The 14,766-nt window shown below is 44.0% G+C and overlaps 1 protein-coding gene across 1 annotated transcript in view; it reads right to left on the minus strand.

Moving 5' to 3' along the window:
* Nucleotides 1-14,766, minus strand: part of COL20A1 (collagen type XX alpha 1 chain) — a 147,952-nt gene that overhangs the window by 100,733 nt on the left and 32,453 nt on the right. Inside the window, exons 8-13 of the mRNA XM_081867488.1 lie at nt 14,133-14,252; nt 12,912-13,076; nt 10,691-10,855; nt 7,747-7,922; nt 5,746-5,875; nt 5,050-5,195 (exon numbers count right to left, since the gene is read on the minus strand). Of these exons, the coding sequence (XP_081723614.1) occupies nt 5,050-5,195; nt 5,746-5,875; nt 7,747-7,922; nt 10,691-10,855; nt 12,912-13,076; nt 14,133-14,252 (902 nt within the window). The remainder of the gene's footprint in view (nt 1-5,049; nt 5,196-5,745; nt 5,876-7,746; nt 7,923-10,690; nt 10,856-12,911; nt 13,077-14,132; nt 14,253-14,766) is intronic.

The raw sequence follows: 14,766 nt of genomic DNA on the forward strand, positions 1-14,766 counted from the left end.
TGGAAACAGGTACTTCATGGTTCTCATTGATGCATTTTCCAGGTATATTTATGTGTACAATCTCAAGCAGAAATCAGAGGCTTTTCCTAGGTTCAAGGAATTCTGTGCTTGGTTGGAAAATGTGCATGGTAAGAAGGTAAAGACTCTTTTCAGTGATCGCGGGGGAGAATTCACTTCTCAGCAGTTTGAAGCTTTTCTGACTGAGAAAGGAATTCAACACGATTTGTCTAGTCCTCGCTCGCCATGGCAGAATGGACTTGCGGAACGAGCAAACCAGACCTTGCTTCAAGGGTTAAAAACCTTGCTGCATGATGCAAATCTACCAGAGAGTTATTGGGCCGAAGCTCTCTCATGTTTCACTTACAGTTATAATCGCAGGTTATCTTCAGCGATTGGTTGTACCCCCTATGAGAAGATGTTTGGCAAAAAGCCATACATCAAACACATGAAAATTTTTGGTTCTGACATGTGGGTTCACTCACCACAAAACTCCAAGTTAGACAAGCGTGGATTGCATGGTATCTTTCTAGGTTATGAGAAAGGTTCTTACAGAATAATGATGACTGACTCAAAGGCAATTAAGCTCACAAGAAGTGTTGAGTACAATGCCAAGTGGGGGGAGAATGTGGGAATTTTCCAATGTTATCCTGAGGACAGTGATGAGACTGAGGATAGTCAAAAGCAACCACAACAACCCACACCCACCGATGAAGGTTCTGATTCTGAGTCTGAAACTGAATCAGGTGATTCAGAGGATTTCGAGAGTGCGAAAGCCTCTATGCGACCCTCTGAAAGCTCTGATCAAGAATTGGAGGAACCATTGTTCACAATAGGCCACTTTTCTCCTAAGAAGGAAGAGGAGAGTGTTGAAGATCTACGGCTAATTCGCAGGTCACAAAGAGCTACAAAAGGCAGACCTCCAAAGAGATTTGCTGATGAGTTTGCTAAGATAGCAGTAACAGCTGTTAAAAGCTCCAAGAAGGTATTTGAACCTTCAAGTTTCCAAGAAATCCAGGATTTGGATTCAAAGGAAGCTGAGCCATGGTTAAATGCCATGAAGGCTGAGCTTGATTCCTTAGAAAGGAACAAAACATGGGACCTTGTTCCAGTAGTTCCAGGAATGAAACTGCTTGGAAGCAAATGGGTCTTCAAAGCGAAGACTGATCAAAATGGCAAGATAGTCAGACACAAAGCCAAATTGGTAGCCAGAGGTTTTGCACAAGTACCAGGTGAAGACTATCACGAGACCTACTCACCCACAGTGAGGTATGAGAGCATTAGGCTTATGCTCAAGCTAGCTGCAGAGGAGAATCTACACATTAGTCACCATGATGTAAATACAGCTTTTCTGTACGGATCTCTAGATGAATCACTTTATATGCTTCCACCTGATGGCGTACAGGTAAAACAGGGATTTGTTTGTGCTCTGAAGAAGTCCCTTTATGGTCTCAAACAAAGTGCAAGGTGTTGGCACACAAAACTCACTGAAGTATTGTTTTCTCTAGGTTTTAAACAAGGGAAAGCTGATCCATGTGTATTTGTCAAAGAGGAGGGGCAAAAGAAACTGTATTGTTTGTTTTATGTTGATGATCTTTAAGATGATCCTTTTGGAAGGATGTCACAATGTACAATAACGCCCTAGCTCAACTGAAAGAGCACTTTGACATGAAAGATCTTGGTGAGGTAAACAACTACCTATCTCTGGAAATAGAGAGAAATCAAGATGGTAACATTCTAGTACACCAGTCACGGAAAATTGCTGATGTGTTAAGCAAACTAAACCTGATGGATGCCAACCCTGTAGACACACCTATGATAACAGGTTATCAGGTAGATGACACTGAAGAAGCATTTTCTGACACTACACTGTACAGAAGTGTGCTAGGCAAGCTAAACTTCATTGCCAGATGTTCAAGACCAGACATTGCTGTTAGCTGTAATTTGCTAAGCAGACAAGTCAACAATCCTACTGTTAAGGATTGGAAAGCTCTGAAACGCATAGCGCGGTATTTAAAGGGCACTATGCATTACAGACTGAGATTTAACAATCAGAAGTCTGGTGGTCTTGAAATATTTGCAGATGCAAGTTTTGGAAGTGACACTACAGACAGGAAAAGTACGCCTGGAGTTTGCTATATGTACAATCAGGGTCTATTTGGTTGGTCATGCAAGAAGCAAACAACAGTTAGCTTAAGTACTTGTGAAGCTGAACTGAATGCACTGTCTTATTCACTTAAAGATTGTGAATGGTTGTTACAATTGTGCAAAGACATGAAAATTCCTGTCAAATGTCCAATCCAGGTTTACCAGGACAACAAAGCATGTTTGGCTTTGCTGAATTCTGAAGGTTGTAAGCAAAGCACGAAGCACTTGCAATTGAAGTTGCAACATGCTAGGGAGCGTATTCAGAAGGGACTCGTAACGGTGTCCTATATGCCAGGTAATGAAATTCCTGCTGATGTATTGTCCAAGATTGTATCAAGGGATCAACACTGTACCTATGTGCAGAAGTTGGGTTTGTACTGATATTGTACGAACACGCTGCCCAGTGATGTTCACAGAAAGGGGGAGGATGTTGGTTTCTGCTCTCTTCACTGTGCAGCGAAATGCTTGTCACAAGACAATGTTTACATTCCACAGTCTGTACTGTTGGGTTTTCCCACGGGAAAGGAGACTGGATGTGACGTACACTGGTTTCCTGTTTTTTTTCACTGTTCTTTGCAGTTCAGTGTGTTGTTCTCTCCGTGCTTTAGAGGAGAGAGGATGCTTTCTCTGCTCCGGCAGAGGCAAGATGTTTTTCTGTAACATACCAGCTTTGAAGTGTAAATAAAGCAATATAGAGTATGTGGCACGTACTCCTCATCCTTCCGCTGTGCACGGGACACTGCACATCAACAACAGCTGGAAGACTGGCAGATAAAGATGGTCGAGTACGTGGAGTTGGCAAAGCTGATGGCGAAGATCCGGAATCGGCGTGATGAACTGTTTCAAAAGGACTGGAGCAAATTTATATTTTAAATGAAATAAAAATGTAAACAGTTGAAAACGTTTGTAGGTTTGAGTTGAAATGTTTGGTAATGTGAAAATAAGGAGCTGGTTTACATATAAGAAGGTGAATGCTAAAAGATAGATATAAGGTAAAAAGGTGATAATAGAAATGGGAAGAAATTGGTAAAGTTGTGTGGAAGTCAGTTAGAGGGAGGGAAGGAGGTCGATGCTTTATGTAAGCAATGTCTTAAGTTATGGAGTTACGATATGAAAATGTAATGAAACATGGAAAATCATGTTAAAAAAAGAGAGAGATTCTGAATCTCAAGGTCATGAGTTCTAGTCCTGCAATTCTATGATACAATCATGGAATTGTAGATTTGGAAGGGACCCTGAGGATCATCGAGTCCAGCCTCCTGCAATACGCAGATCCCCATATGGGGATCAAACCCATAACCTGGGATAGCTCAATAGGTAGAGCATGAGACTCTTAATATCAGGGTCGTGGGTTCAAGCCCCACATTGGGCAAAAAATTCCCGCCTTTGCAGGGGGTTGGACTAGATGACCCTTAAGGTCTTTTCCAACTCTACAATTCTGTGATTCTATGTAACCTTGGCATTGTGAGCACCACACTCCAGGCAACTGGTCCCATCCCACTCTACAGTTCTATGCTCTTTTTATTGGTTTTTTAGTTGTTGTTGTTGTTTTCTAAGTGGAGTTTGGGCATCAAATTCTACCTTTCCCTATTGCATTGCATACATTCTGCCTGGTCACTTTGATCCTTGGGAGAGACACTTCTAGGAGTAATGCATGGCTTGTCTTATGTCCACTAAGACCAGGGCTTTTAGTGTGGTGGCATCTCTCCTTTGGAATGTGCTCCCAATGAACATCCTGGTCCTGAATAGGGGAACTGTGCCTCTGAAGGACCAGGTACGCAGCCTGGGACTCGTTTTAGACTCACAGCTGTCCATGGAGGCGCAGGTCAATTCTGTGTTCAAGACAGCTGTCTACCAGCTCCATCTACCTGCCCGCAGACTGTCTCGCCAGAGTGGTGCATGTTCTGGTTATCTCCTACTTGGACTACTGCAATGCGCTCTACGTGGGGCTACCTTTGAAGGTGACCCAGAAAATACAACTAATCCAGAATGTGACAGCTAGACTGGTGACTGGGAGTGGCTGCCGAGACCACAAAACACCAGTCCTGAAAGACCTACATTGGCTTCCAGTATGTTTCTGGGCACAATTCAAAGTGTTGGTGCTGACTTTTAAAGCCCTAAACAGCCTTGGCCCAGTATACCTGAAGGAGCGTCTCCACCCCCATTGTTCAGTCTGAGGTCCATCTCTGAGGGCCTTCTGGCAGTTCCCTCACCGCAAGAAGCGAAGTTACAGGGAACCAGGCAGAGGGCCTTCTCAGTAGTGGTGCCCACTCTGTGGACTACCCTCTCATCAGATGTCAAAGAGATAAACAACTATCTGACTTTTAGAAGACATCTGAAGGCAGCCCTGTTTAGGGAAATTTTTAATGTTTGATGAATTATTGTATTTAAATATTTTGCTAGAAGCTGCCCAGAGTGGCTGGGGAAACCCAGCCCAATGGGCGGGGTATAAATAAATTCTTATTCTTATTCTTATTCTTATTGTGGTACCTCGGGTTAAGTACTTAATTCGTTCCGGAGGTCCGTTCTGAACCTGAAACTGTTCTTAACCCGAAGCACCACTTTAGCTAATGGGGCCTCCTGCTGCTGCCACACCACCGGAGCACGATTTCTGTTCTCATCCTAAAGCAAAATTCTTAACCTGAGGTAATATTTCTGGGTTAGCGGAGTCTGTAACCTGAAGCGTATGTAACCCAAGGTACCACTGTATTAGGCAGGCACTAACAGAACTCACATTCAGGAGCCTGAGTAAAACTCACCTCTTGACTCAGGGGTGATCCCGACATCAAAATCTCACTTTGCTTTGTATAGGGGATGCATCTTATCTCTGCGCATTTAAATGCCTCCCCCTCAAAAAAACCCAAACCCACCATTGTGATTACAGTCAAAACCAATATCCTTTACCTCTTTGGTAACATCTTCTGCTCCATTGGGTGCTGAGGAGCAAAGAACCAGATACTGGCTAGCTCCATCTGCTGGCTCCCAGCTCAGTCGTATGCTGTTGTGGCTGATTTCAGAAGCTCTGAGGGACCCAGGGGCAGAGAGAGGCACTATGGGGCCGAAACATTAAAAGACAAATTATCAAAGAGAAGTACATTTCCTCACCCAAAACTGCTGCCAAATGTGAACATTTTCCAAGCAAAACAACATGCTACTTTGCTCTGAAAATAAACACACGTATCTGCACAGTCTACAAATTATGCAGATTAAATACCTATTAACCATTAAGCAAATAACAGGCTTAAAATATTTCAAGGCTAAGAATATTAAGCAATTTTTTAATTAAATATTCTCTTTATCAGATAGAGGTCTTTTATTAGCCATGAATGTCTGCTTCAAAGATAGGAGAAAGATCATCTGAGCCATGATCTCAGAGCAAGACCTTCTGGCTGGTATAAGGTAAGGTTACCAGATGTCCCTGTTTCCTGGGAACAGTCCCCAGATTTACAAATCAGTCTCCTGACAAGATCCACTGAAGTTGAAAAGTGACCCTGGATTCATTGAAAAAAATCTGGTAACCTCAGTATAAGGGGCATGGCTATCAAAGTAGCACCTGGGACACAATTAAACCGAAGACCAGTCAATCAATTCCTGGCTTACATGTTGAGGTGATGCCTCTGAGTCCATCTCCAACTGCGTTCTCATAAATAGGAAACACTGAAACCAGATATTCTGTGTGGGATGTCAAGTTGAGGAGCTGCACGGCCGAGGCTGCCCCATCTAAAACAACCTAAAAATATACACAGAAGTTGCACTGAGGATGGTCATGGAACCTGATTTTGTTTGAAAGAAGATGAAGTCCCTACCAGAGGAGAATGGCAGATCAAGTCAATGGATTATGCCAAAATGGCAAAAATTAAACAAACCCCTGTGTTGCAAAGAGAACGTCAGCAATATCTAGGCAACACAATGACCATGTACATACGCAATAGACAACCTTTATAGAATTCCTTCAAACCGTAATAAGTACAACATGGAATGTTTAGTCTCAAAGTCTCTGAAAATCTTTAAATGAAGCGAGGTACCAGACTTTGTACGATGAAAGACAAGCTGTGAAGCTTTGTGTATTCAGCAAATGTAAGGTCCAACACTGAACAGTGATTCCAGATATTGACTACTGTTTCGTTGAATTCTTTGTCAGCGTGGTGGGAGGATATAGAATTGCTTCATAAACCCATCTTATTTCGAATGAATGTATGTAAATGAAAATATCAAATGCTGTGGAACACTGCTCATGTAATAATGTAGTCACTGCAGTGCCTCACTTCATTTAAAGATTTTTAGAGACTTTGTGTTGCCTAAATATTGCCGAAATGGCAAAAAAGACCGGAAAAATCAGAAATCAGGAAGACCAAAATTTTAATAAGGAATGGGGGAAATTTATCTTAAAAACCACTGTAAACAGTCAAAATCGTTAGTAGGGTTGGAATAACACTTGTAGTTTAATGGTGAATTTTAGACACAACGGAGAGGCAAAAGATTTGGCTTATTATACAAGATGCAGGAGGAAATGATTAACAATAGGACCCACAAAGGGGAGGAGGAAAGTCCAGGAGATACTGTGGAATCTTGTTGCTATGTTGTATGTTGGATATGTGTAAAATTTTAATCTGCAAAACCAAATAAATAAGTTTATTTTATTAAAAAAAATCTGATTTTGTTTGCATTTCAATGAGAAACTACCTAATTTGTACATTTGAAATCAATACATAAACCGAAATGCAATTGCCCTCTGAAATTCACATGCCTCTGAATTTTGTGATGCACTTTTCCAACCAGTGTTTACAAAAATGCATATGTTAGAGGGGAATGTGCCTAAATATGCACATGAGTGAAAATAGCATACACAAATGGATCATAGGGTGGTCCCCACTACTGATATTGCCAGAGCCTAGTTTGGTATACAAGCAGCTCATAAGGATGGAGAATAATGATAATAATAATAATAATAATAATAATAATAATAGTTAGTTAGTTATTTTTATTTCTGTACCGCCCTATACCCAAAGGTCTCAGAAACTCAATTCTATTCACATTTAAAGGCCAGCTTACCAAGTTCACACTTTACAGAGCAATGTGAGCACAAAACACTGCAATCCTCAGAAATTTGTGTTACTCTGAATTTTGTAGTACAATTCTCTAGTCAAGTAACATGTACAAAAATGCATATGCTAAGTTAAGAATACATATATTAGTGAAAATCGCGTACCAAAAATGCATTCTATTTGCGGAAATGTCATTGGGGAAATGTGCACATCTGACAAAAAAAATCCATATAAAAATGTGCAGAGCTGAAGAAATTCACGCAAAAATGAAATTCACGCACACAAATTTTCACCAGGATTCCACACCCCCTGAAATCACTAACTGATGTGGAAATGTGGAGGACTGGACATAAGATTGGAAAGATGAGAAACTGAAAGCAAAGAAAACGGACATATTTGCCCATTCCTAGCAACTCATATTGCTTGCCTTCAGTCAGAGGCAAGCAGTACAGTCCCAGGAGTTCTTCTCTGATTTGGACTGTTAGGAATGTGCCATTGCTAGTGCCCACCTGGTGGATCCAACTAAGTTTAAGATATCAAAGACAGGACCACTTACCTCTTTGGGAATCCCACCCCTAGAGGGGTAATAGACCACCCTATATTTTTTAGGTGGTATCACAGGGGGGTTCCAGATGAGGCGTATACTTCTGGACGTTACCTCCTTTATAGCAAGATTGGTTGGGCTCAGGTGGGCTCCAGTATTCACCAGTATGGCTTTGAGAAGGTCATCACCTGCAAATTTGGCAACCATTTCTTATTATGTGATGTAGCAGAAAGAGCTCTGGATTTGGAGTAGAGAGATCTGATCTGAAGTCCTCACATGGACATGAAGGTTGTTGGCCAAAACTGTGGGCCAGTAAATACCTCTCAACCTAATGCAACTCAAGAGACTGTTCTGAGATTAAAAAGGAAGAGGGGACCTTATATTGCAATGGAGGAGAACCTTTGGCCCTCCAGGTGTTGCTGGACTACAAATCACATCATCCTTGACCCTTGCTGGATGGGGTGATGGGAGATGGAGTCCAGCAACATCTGGAAAGCTATAGGTTTCCATCATGGTTGTGCAGTGTCATAAGCAGGTTGGAGTTGTAAGATAGATTCATGTTTCACCTGGAGGACAGAAGACATGGCAACACTCTTCACATACCTGAAGGAGTCACTATATAGACAAGGTCAAAGATTATTTGCCGTTCCAGAGCACAGGACTTGATTTGAAGTTACAAGAGGGTAGGTTCTGGTTGAAAATTAGAAGGAACTTCCAAACGGTGAAAGCGGTTTGACAAAGCCACTTCCGAGCTGGAGAGGAGGTGGGGTGGCGGGCTTCACGCCCCCTCCATGTGCGCGGGGGCTGGCTCTCAGCCTCTGTGCGATTGAGGCAATCCCCGGCCATGTCATCCCCTGGGCAGCCAATTGGCTGGCCTGGGGGGCGTGGCCTGCGCTATTTAGCACTGGTGTGGCCGGGGATCTCCCTATTTTGGCCGCTTCAGCTGCTCCGGTTTCCCACCCTCCCGCCCTTTAGGTTTTCTTTCCGACATTGTTATGGACCTCAGTTGGTCGCCGTTGAGGGGCCTGGTAGAAATTTTTTCCACTTGGCAAATTGGCACCAGCCACTTGGTTTTTGCCTACTTCGTAGCAAATCGTCACAACTTTCTTGGTATTGGCGGTTAAGCATTGGTATTGCTCTGTAGATGGAAGAGGGGAGATAGCTCCATCACCTGCCCCACATATTGAAGGGTAGTCCGATAAAGGATTCCGGGGGGCGTGGCCCTGTCCAAAGCCTATGGAGGTGAGGGCCTAAGGCACGCCCCCGAGTGGTGACCCCGGGGGAGCTCCTAGTTGATGTGCATCAGCAGGACTCTCCCTACTGCTGGTTAACCCCTCCCGGGCTTCAAGCAGACAGGCTGAAGCCGGATAGTCGTTACGACCAATGCCTAAGCCAATACCGCTCATTACCTGTAACCAATAAAGTTGTGGCCGTTTTTAGCTATTGACCTAAATAATTGAGTCATGTGTCTTTATTTCCACCAGGGGGAGGCGGGAACTCGCCACTCAATGGAACCAATGGCCTAGAAGGGTGGTAGACTCTCATGGAGGAACTTCAAGCAGAGAAGGTTTTGTAAGAAAGAATTGTCTAAGGGTTCCTCCAGACAATTAAGCATTCATTCCAATTTGTTCCCACCAAATTAGATTATAACTGGTCTTCATTTGTTTTATAATGGTATATTTTACTGTTGCAACCCACCCTAGGACCTTATGGTAAATGGCAAGTCAGAAATCTAAGCACTCAATCAACCAACCAGTCAATATTGAACATTTGTTCTTATTTGTTTGAAGGGTGAATGAACATCCATCCTGCATTCAACCTTGTTTGCTTGCAAGGCGTCTACATGTCTTTCTATTAGCCCTGTGTCCACCCCCACACTTTTCAATGCATATCCCTGTCTGATTTAAATTTCCTTTAAAACGTCTGCTTCCTTTTTAAAGTGGAGTTGCTGTGCTAGGGTGACAGGGCCTGTGAATCTGTTTTAATTGAACAAAACTAGATTTCCACAGAGCCTAGGGCCTGCCAATCAGAAGGTCGGCGGTTCGAATCCCTGCGACGGGGTGAGCTCCCGTTGCTCGGTCCCTGCTCCTGCCAACCTAGCAGTTAGAAAGCACATCAAAATGCAAGTAGATAAATAGGCACCGCTCCTGTAGGAAGGTAAACGGCGTTTCCGTGCGCTGCTCTGGTTTGCCAGAAGCGGCTTAGTCATGCTGGCCACATGACCCGGAAGCTGTACGCCGCCTTCCTCGGCCAGTAAAGTGAGATGAGCACCGCAACCCCAGAGTCAGCCACCACTGGACCTAATGGTCAGGGGTTCCTTTACCTTTTATTCACTTCTTTGAATCCATTATACATACAACTTTAATTTCAACTTAACCAACTCTGTGCATAGCTCTGGACCTGCTGCATTCATTCGTGTTTTCCCTGACTAGGGTCCTGTGTTACAGATCTGTAAGGGGTAGCAGGAGGCAGGACTCTTCCACACTCTTGGTTTCAGAAACCAGAAGTCTTACACATCAGGAGGTGTGAGATGTGGGCTTGTTGACTTGGTGTTCCCTGCTGACACTTTCCCACCAAACTGCCGAATGGTGGAGCTTTAGCCTTGTAAAAGGAAAAGGAAGAAGACTGTCACCTTTGCTTTTGCCCAAGGCTGAGCATTTTTGCAACACTGGGGTGTAAAAAAGGTAAACGGCATTTCCGTGCGTTGCTCTGGTTCACCAGAAGCGGCTTAGTCATGCTGGCCACATGACCTGGAAGCTGTACGCCGGCTCCCTCGGCCAATAAAGCGAGATGAGCGCCGCAACCCCAGAGTCGTCTGTGACTGGACCTAATGGTCAGGGGTCCCCTTTACCTTAGATTTCCGGATATGTGCTTGAATCTGTCCCACAAAACACTGACGGTGTGGAGTCTCCCTTAGAAGACGTGAAACCCAACAAGGAAGTGGTGTTCACATCACCTGTGTTCTCTTCCTTATTCATCTCCTTGATCCGGGAACACAAGACCCGGGTGAGCCGGCCGGCCAGAGAGCTGAGCAGAGGAAAATCCAGTACATTGTACACCGTCAGTTCCAAAGGTTCGGAGGCCACATGGCGCAACTCTGCCTCGTCTGCATTTTTCACCCCTAGGAAATCGAAGTAAGCCTCTGAGTCCCATGTGCAAATTAAGTAGGTACCAGGTGGACAAATGACTTGACAGCTGAGCAGTAAGAGTCATGAATTGAGACATCCTGCATCAAATGGTTTCTCTGCCACAAACTCACCTCGCTGACCTTTGGCACAACACTCTCTCTGAGCCTTCCCTCCATCTACAACAGGTTTCCTAAACTTGGGTTTGCAACTGTTGCTGGACTACAACTTCCATCATCCTGAGCTGTGCTGGTCCCGTGGGCTAACTGTGAGGCAAGGTCTGGGTCCAGTCCGAGGTCGAGGGAGCAGTATTGAGGCCGTCTGTCAAAGCTGAAGCTGGGTCCAAGGCAGGGAGTCGGGTGAGGTCAGGAGCTCCGGCAGGACAGGGTGCAGGCCAGAACTGGCTACCAACAACATTGCTCCCACAACTTAGGACTGGGACTGGCTGGCTTTTATCTGCCCCGAGGCATAGGGCGGCCCCGGTCCACAGGTGACTCGCCTCTCCTGGCCTGGAGGTGAGCACTCCTCCTGCAGGAACTTAGTTCCCTCTGCCTCTCTGCCCTGAGCCTCTGCAGTTCAGGAGAGGCTAGAGGGTTACCGGACCCAGCGGCAACCTCAGCTTCCCCTGACAGGGCTGAGAGTGGAGCATCTGCAGGCAATGGGTCCTCGATCACCTCCGGAGCCAGAGCGGATTCAGCTGATGCCTGCACCTGAGGATCCAGCACAGGTGAGGACCCTTCAGGCTCAAGCCCCAGCCCAGGCTCAGCGGGTTCTGGAGGCGGGGAATCCTGTGCAGGCTGGGATCCCTCAGATTCAGCCTCCGAGTCCGAATCCCAGGACATCACACTAGCTAGCAGGACCAGTGATCAGGGATGATGGGAGCAGTAGTCCAAAATCAGCTGGAGACCTGAGTTTGGGAAACCCTGATCTACACTATGCGACTGATAATACTTACAGGGCCATGGTGAGTATAAGAATACACTGTATGAAAAGTGCCTGGAACACCCAAAAATGTATACAGGCATACCGCCCACTTATGCAGAACTGACTCGCACATGACTGTGTATATGTGCAGAGCCAGGAAATAACTAATTCAATTTTTTCTAACCTAAAATGGTGGAAGAGAGCTCGAAAGTCCTTGTGATTCGTGGGGAGACCCTCTCCAGAGCCCGAAGAGGATGAGAAAAGTCTAGAAAAGAATACTCTAAGGCAGGCACCCCCAAATTCGGCCCTCCAGATGTTTTGGGACTACAACTCCCATCATCCCTAGCTAACAGGACCAGTGGTCAGGGATGATGGGAATTGTAGTCCCAGAACATCTGAAGGGCTGAGTTTGGGGGTGCCTGCTCTAAGGGCTCTAGAATGGCGCCCTCCAAAATGGGAGCTCTCACTGCTGCCGCGCTACCCCACTCAACAGCCCTTGTGTGTGTTTCGCTTGCATGCAAGGGCCCTGTAATGTAATGGCTAATGGTTAGCAGGCATACTAAGGGGCTGTCAGTATGAGATGGCAACAGAGGGTCTGGCGAAGAGTCTTTTTGGTACTATAATTCTAAAGCATTCAGGAAGAATGAAAAGTCTCCAGTTCTTGACATTTCCCATGCCATTTTAAATTGCAAATAATAACAATTAATAATAATAATAATAATAATAATAATAATAATAATAATAATAATAATAAATTTATATCCCACCCATCTGGACAGCTCCCAACAGAATATTAAAAGCACCATAAAACATCAAACATGCAAAAACTTCCCTAAACAGGGCTGCCTTCTTCAGATGTCTTCTAAAAGTCAGATAGTTGTTTATTTCCTTGACATCTGATGGGAGGGCGTTCCACAAGACGGGAGCCACTACTGAGAAGGCCCTCTGCCTGGTTCTCTGTAACCTCGCAGTGAGGGAACTGCCAGAAGGCCCTCAGAGCTGGACCTCGGTGTCTGGGAGTGGAGATGCTCCTTCAGGTATACTGGGCTGAGGTCGTTTAGGGCTTTCAAGGTCAGCACCAACACTTGGAATAAAACAAATCAGAAGCCCATGGAGACATGAACTCACCAACAGCAAATATCTCTATTCCCATATCCTTCAAGGTCTGGGCGGACGGACTGGCATCATCCTGAGATTTGCCATCAGTCAAGAGAATGATCAGCTTGGGGGCTTCTGGCCGCGCACCAGCTTCGGGCCTCAGGTTCTGTTCCAGGACATGCGTCAGCGCCAGTCCTTGGAAAGAGAAAAGATGAAAGGCAGAAGGCTTGGGTTAAACAAAAGCTTAGAGGAGGCAAGCAAGAACTGGAAGTGCCATACTGAGCAACACTCAATTTCTCCCTTCATGTGCTCTCCATCTTATCATGGAGCTGTGAGTGACATCTTACCCACTATGGTGCAATGCACTGTATTTCTGTTTATGTTACAATAACACTGGGAAACAAAAATTTTGTTGCATTGACACCTGCAGTTGTTCTAACCTAATTTCGACGTGCTGATTTCATATCTGAAGTTGGTTTTGTTCTGTAAGCTCTAGGGGTTTTTTTGCAATTCAAGTTTTTCACTTTTCACCATAATCTTTTGTTTTTCACAATGCAAGAATTCAATATTTTATTAAACACGTAGCCAAAGTAGTACAATATGAGTATAAATGTAAGTGACTTATATAGCATTGAACATGCCATGTATAGCATTGAAAATGACATGTATATCTATGTGTAGGTGGAGGTATGCAAAAAAATGTATTCCCTTGGGATGCACAATATACTGGGGAACAATTTTTTTTTTTCATTTCCTGTTGCATGAGATTTTTCAACTGTTCTTATATGTTCTTTCAATGCTGATTTCAAATCTGAAATCGATTTTCATGTACGTGCTATAGTTGTCTTTCAATTTCTGACACTGACACGTTGATCTACCCTAACCACATGGTAATTATTGTTTTGCAAACTTAATTTTTCTTTATTTTTTATAGTTTTGTAACCTAAATATTTGTATTTTTCAGATCGGACCATGGCTTCTTCAAGTAGACAAAAATGTGTAAACATTTGAAATCAGCATTGAAAGAACATATAAGAACAGTTGAAAAATCTCATGCAACAGAAAATGGGGGGAAAAATTGTTCCCCCGTGAATTATTTCCAAATCTGTGTCAATACACATAAATTGCAATATGCAAATATTATGCAAATCCTTTTTTAGGGTGGGGATGGTGTGATGCAAATCCTCTTTTCTTATTCTAGGGCTGCCTAACCGGCCGCTCTACCTGACCCAGAGAAGCAGCGGACTTTACCTGTGAATGTGTTGCCTCCTTTATACTGCAAGCTCCTCAGGGCCTCTAATACCTCATCCCGGGTGGAGTATGTATTCAGGTCCCATTCTGTACGCGGGTCACTGCTGTACTGGGATAAGGCTGGAAGGGGACAAGGAAGCCAACAGGAAGTGGTCAGAGAACAAGCCTGCAGGGGGCGCAGTGGAGACAGGATTCTGGCTTTAGTTGTAAAAGATGGGAAATTGTTGTGGTTTCTCCAGGTGGCCTTGGGAAGCCCCCGTCTGTGACTTCTAGCTCAGCATTTGCAAGACAGGAGCAACATGGACCCCTATCATAGAGGTATTACAGAGAGGAACAAGAAAAACTATGTGAAGTTTCTAGGTTTAAAGCCTAGTATAGACTGAAGTGTCTCCATCTCTATTTTTTGTTGGGTCCAAAACTGCTATATGAACAAATGCCATGTCTGCATTCATAGAATTCTAGTAACTGTAGTTTGATGAGCAGGCTGAACAATCAGTTAATTATATTTTTGCACAGAACACTATTATTTTATTCATTTATTTCATAAAATTTTATAATACTCCCTAATTGTTAAAAAAAAACCTAGACAAAAACCCTCAATGTGGTTTACAAAAATAATAAAAGAATAAAATTA

This window comes from Podarcis erhardii (assembly GCF_964252035.2).
Source record: "Podarcis erhardii genome assembly, chromosome: 6".
NCBI lineage: Eukaryota > Metazoa > Chordata > Lepidosauria > Squamata > Lacertidae > Podarcis > Podarcis erhardii.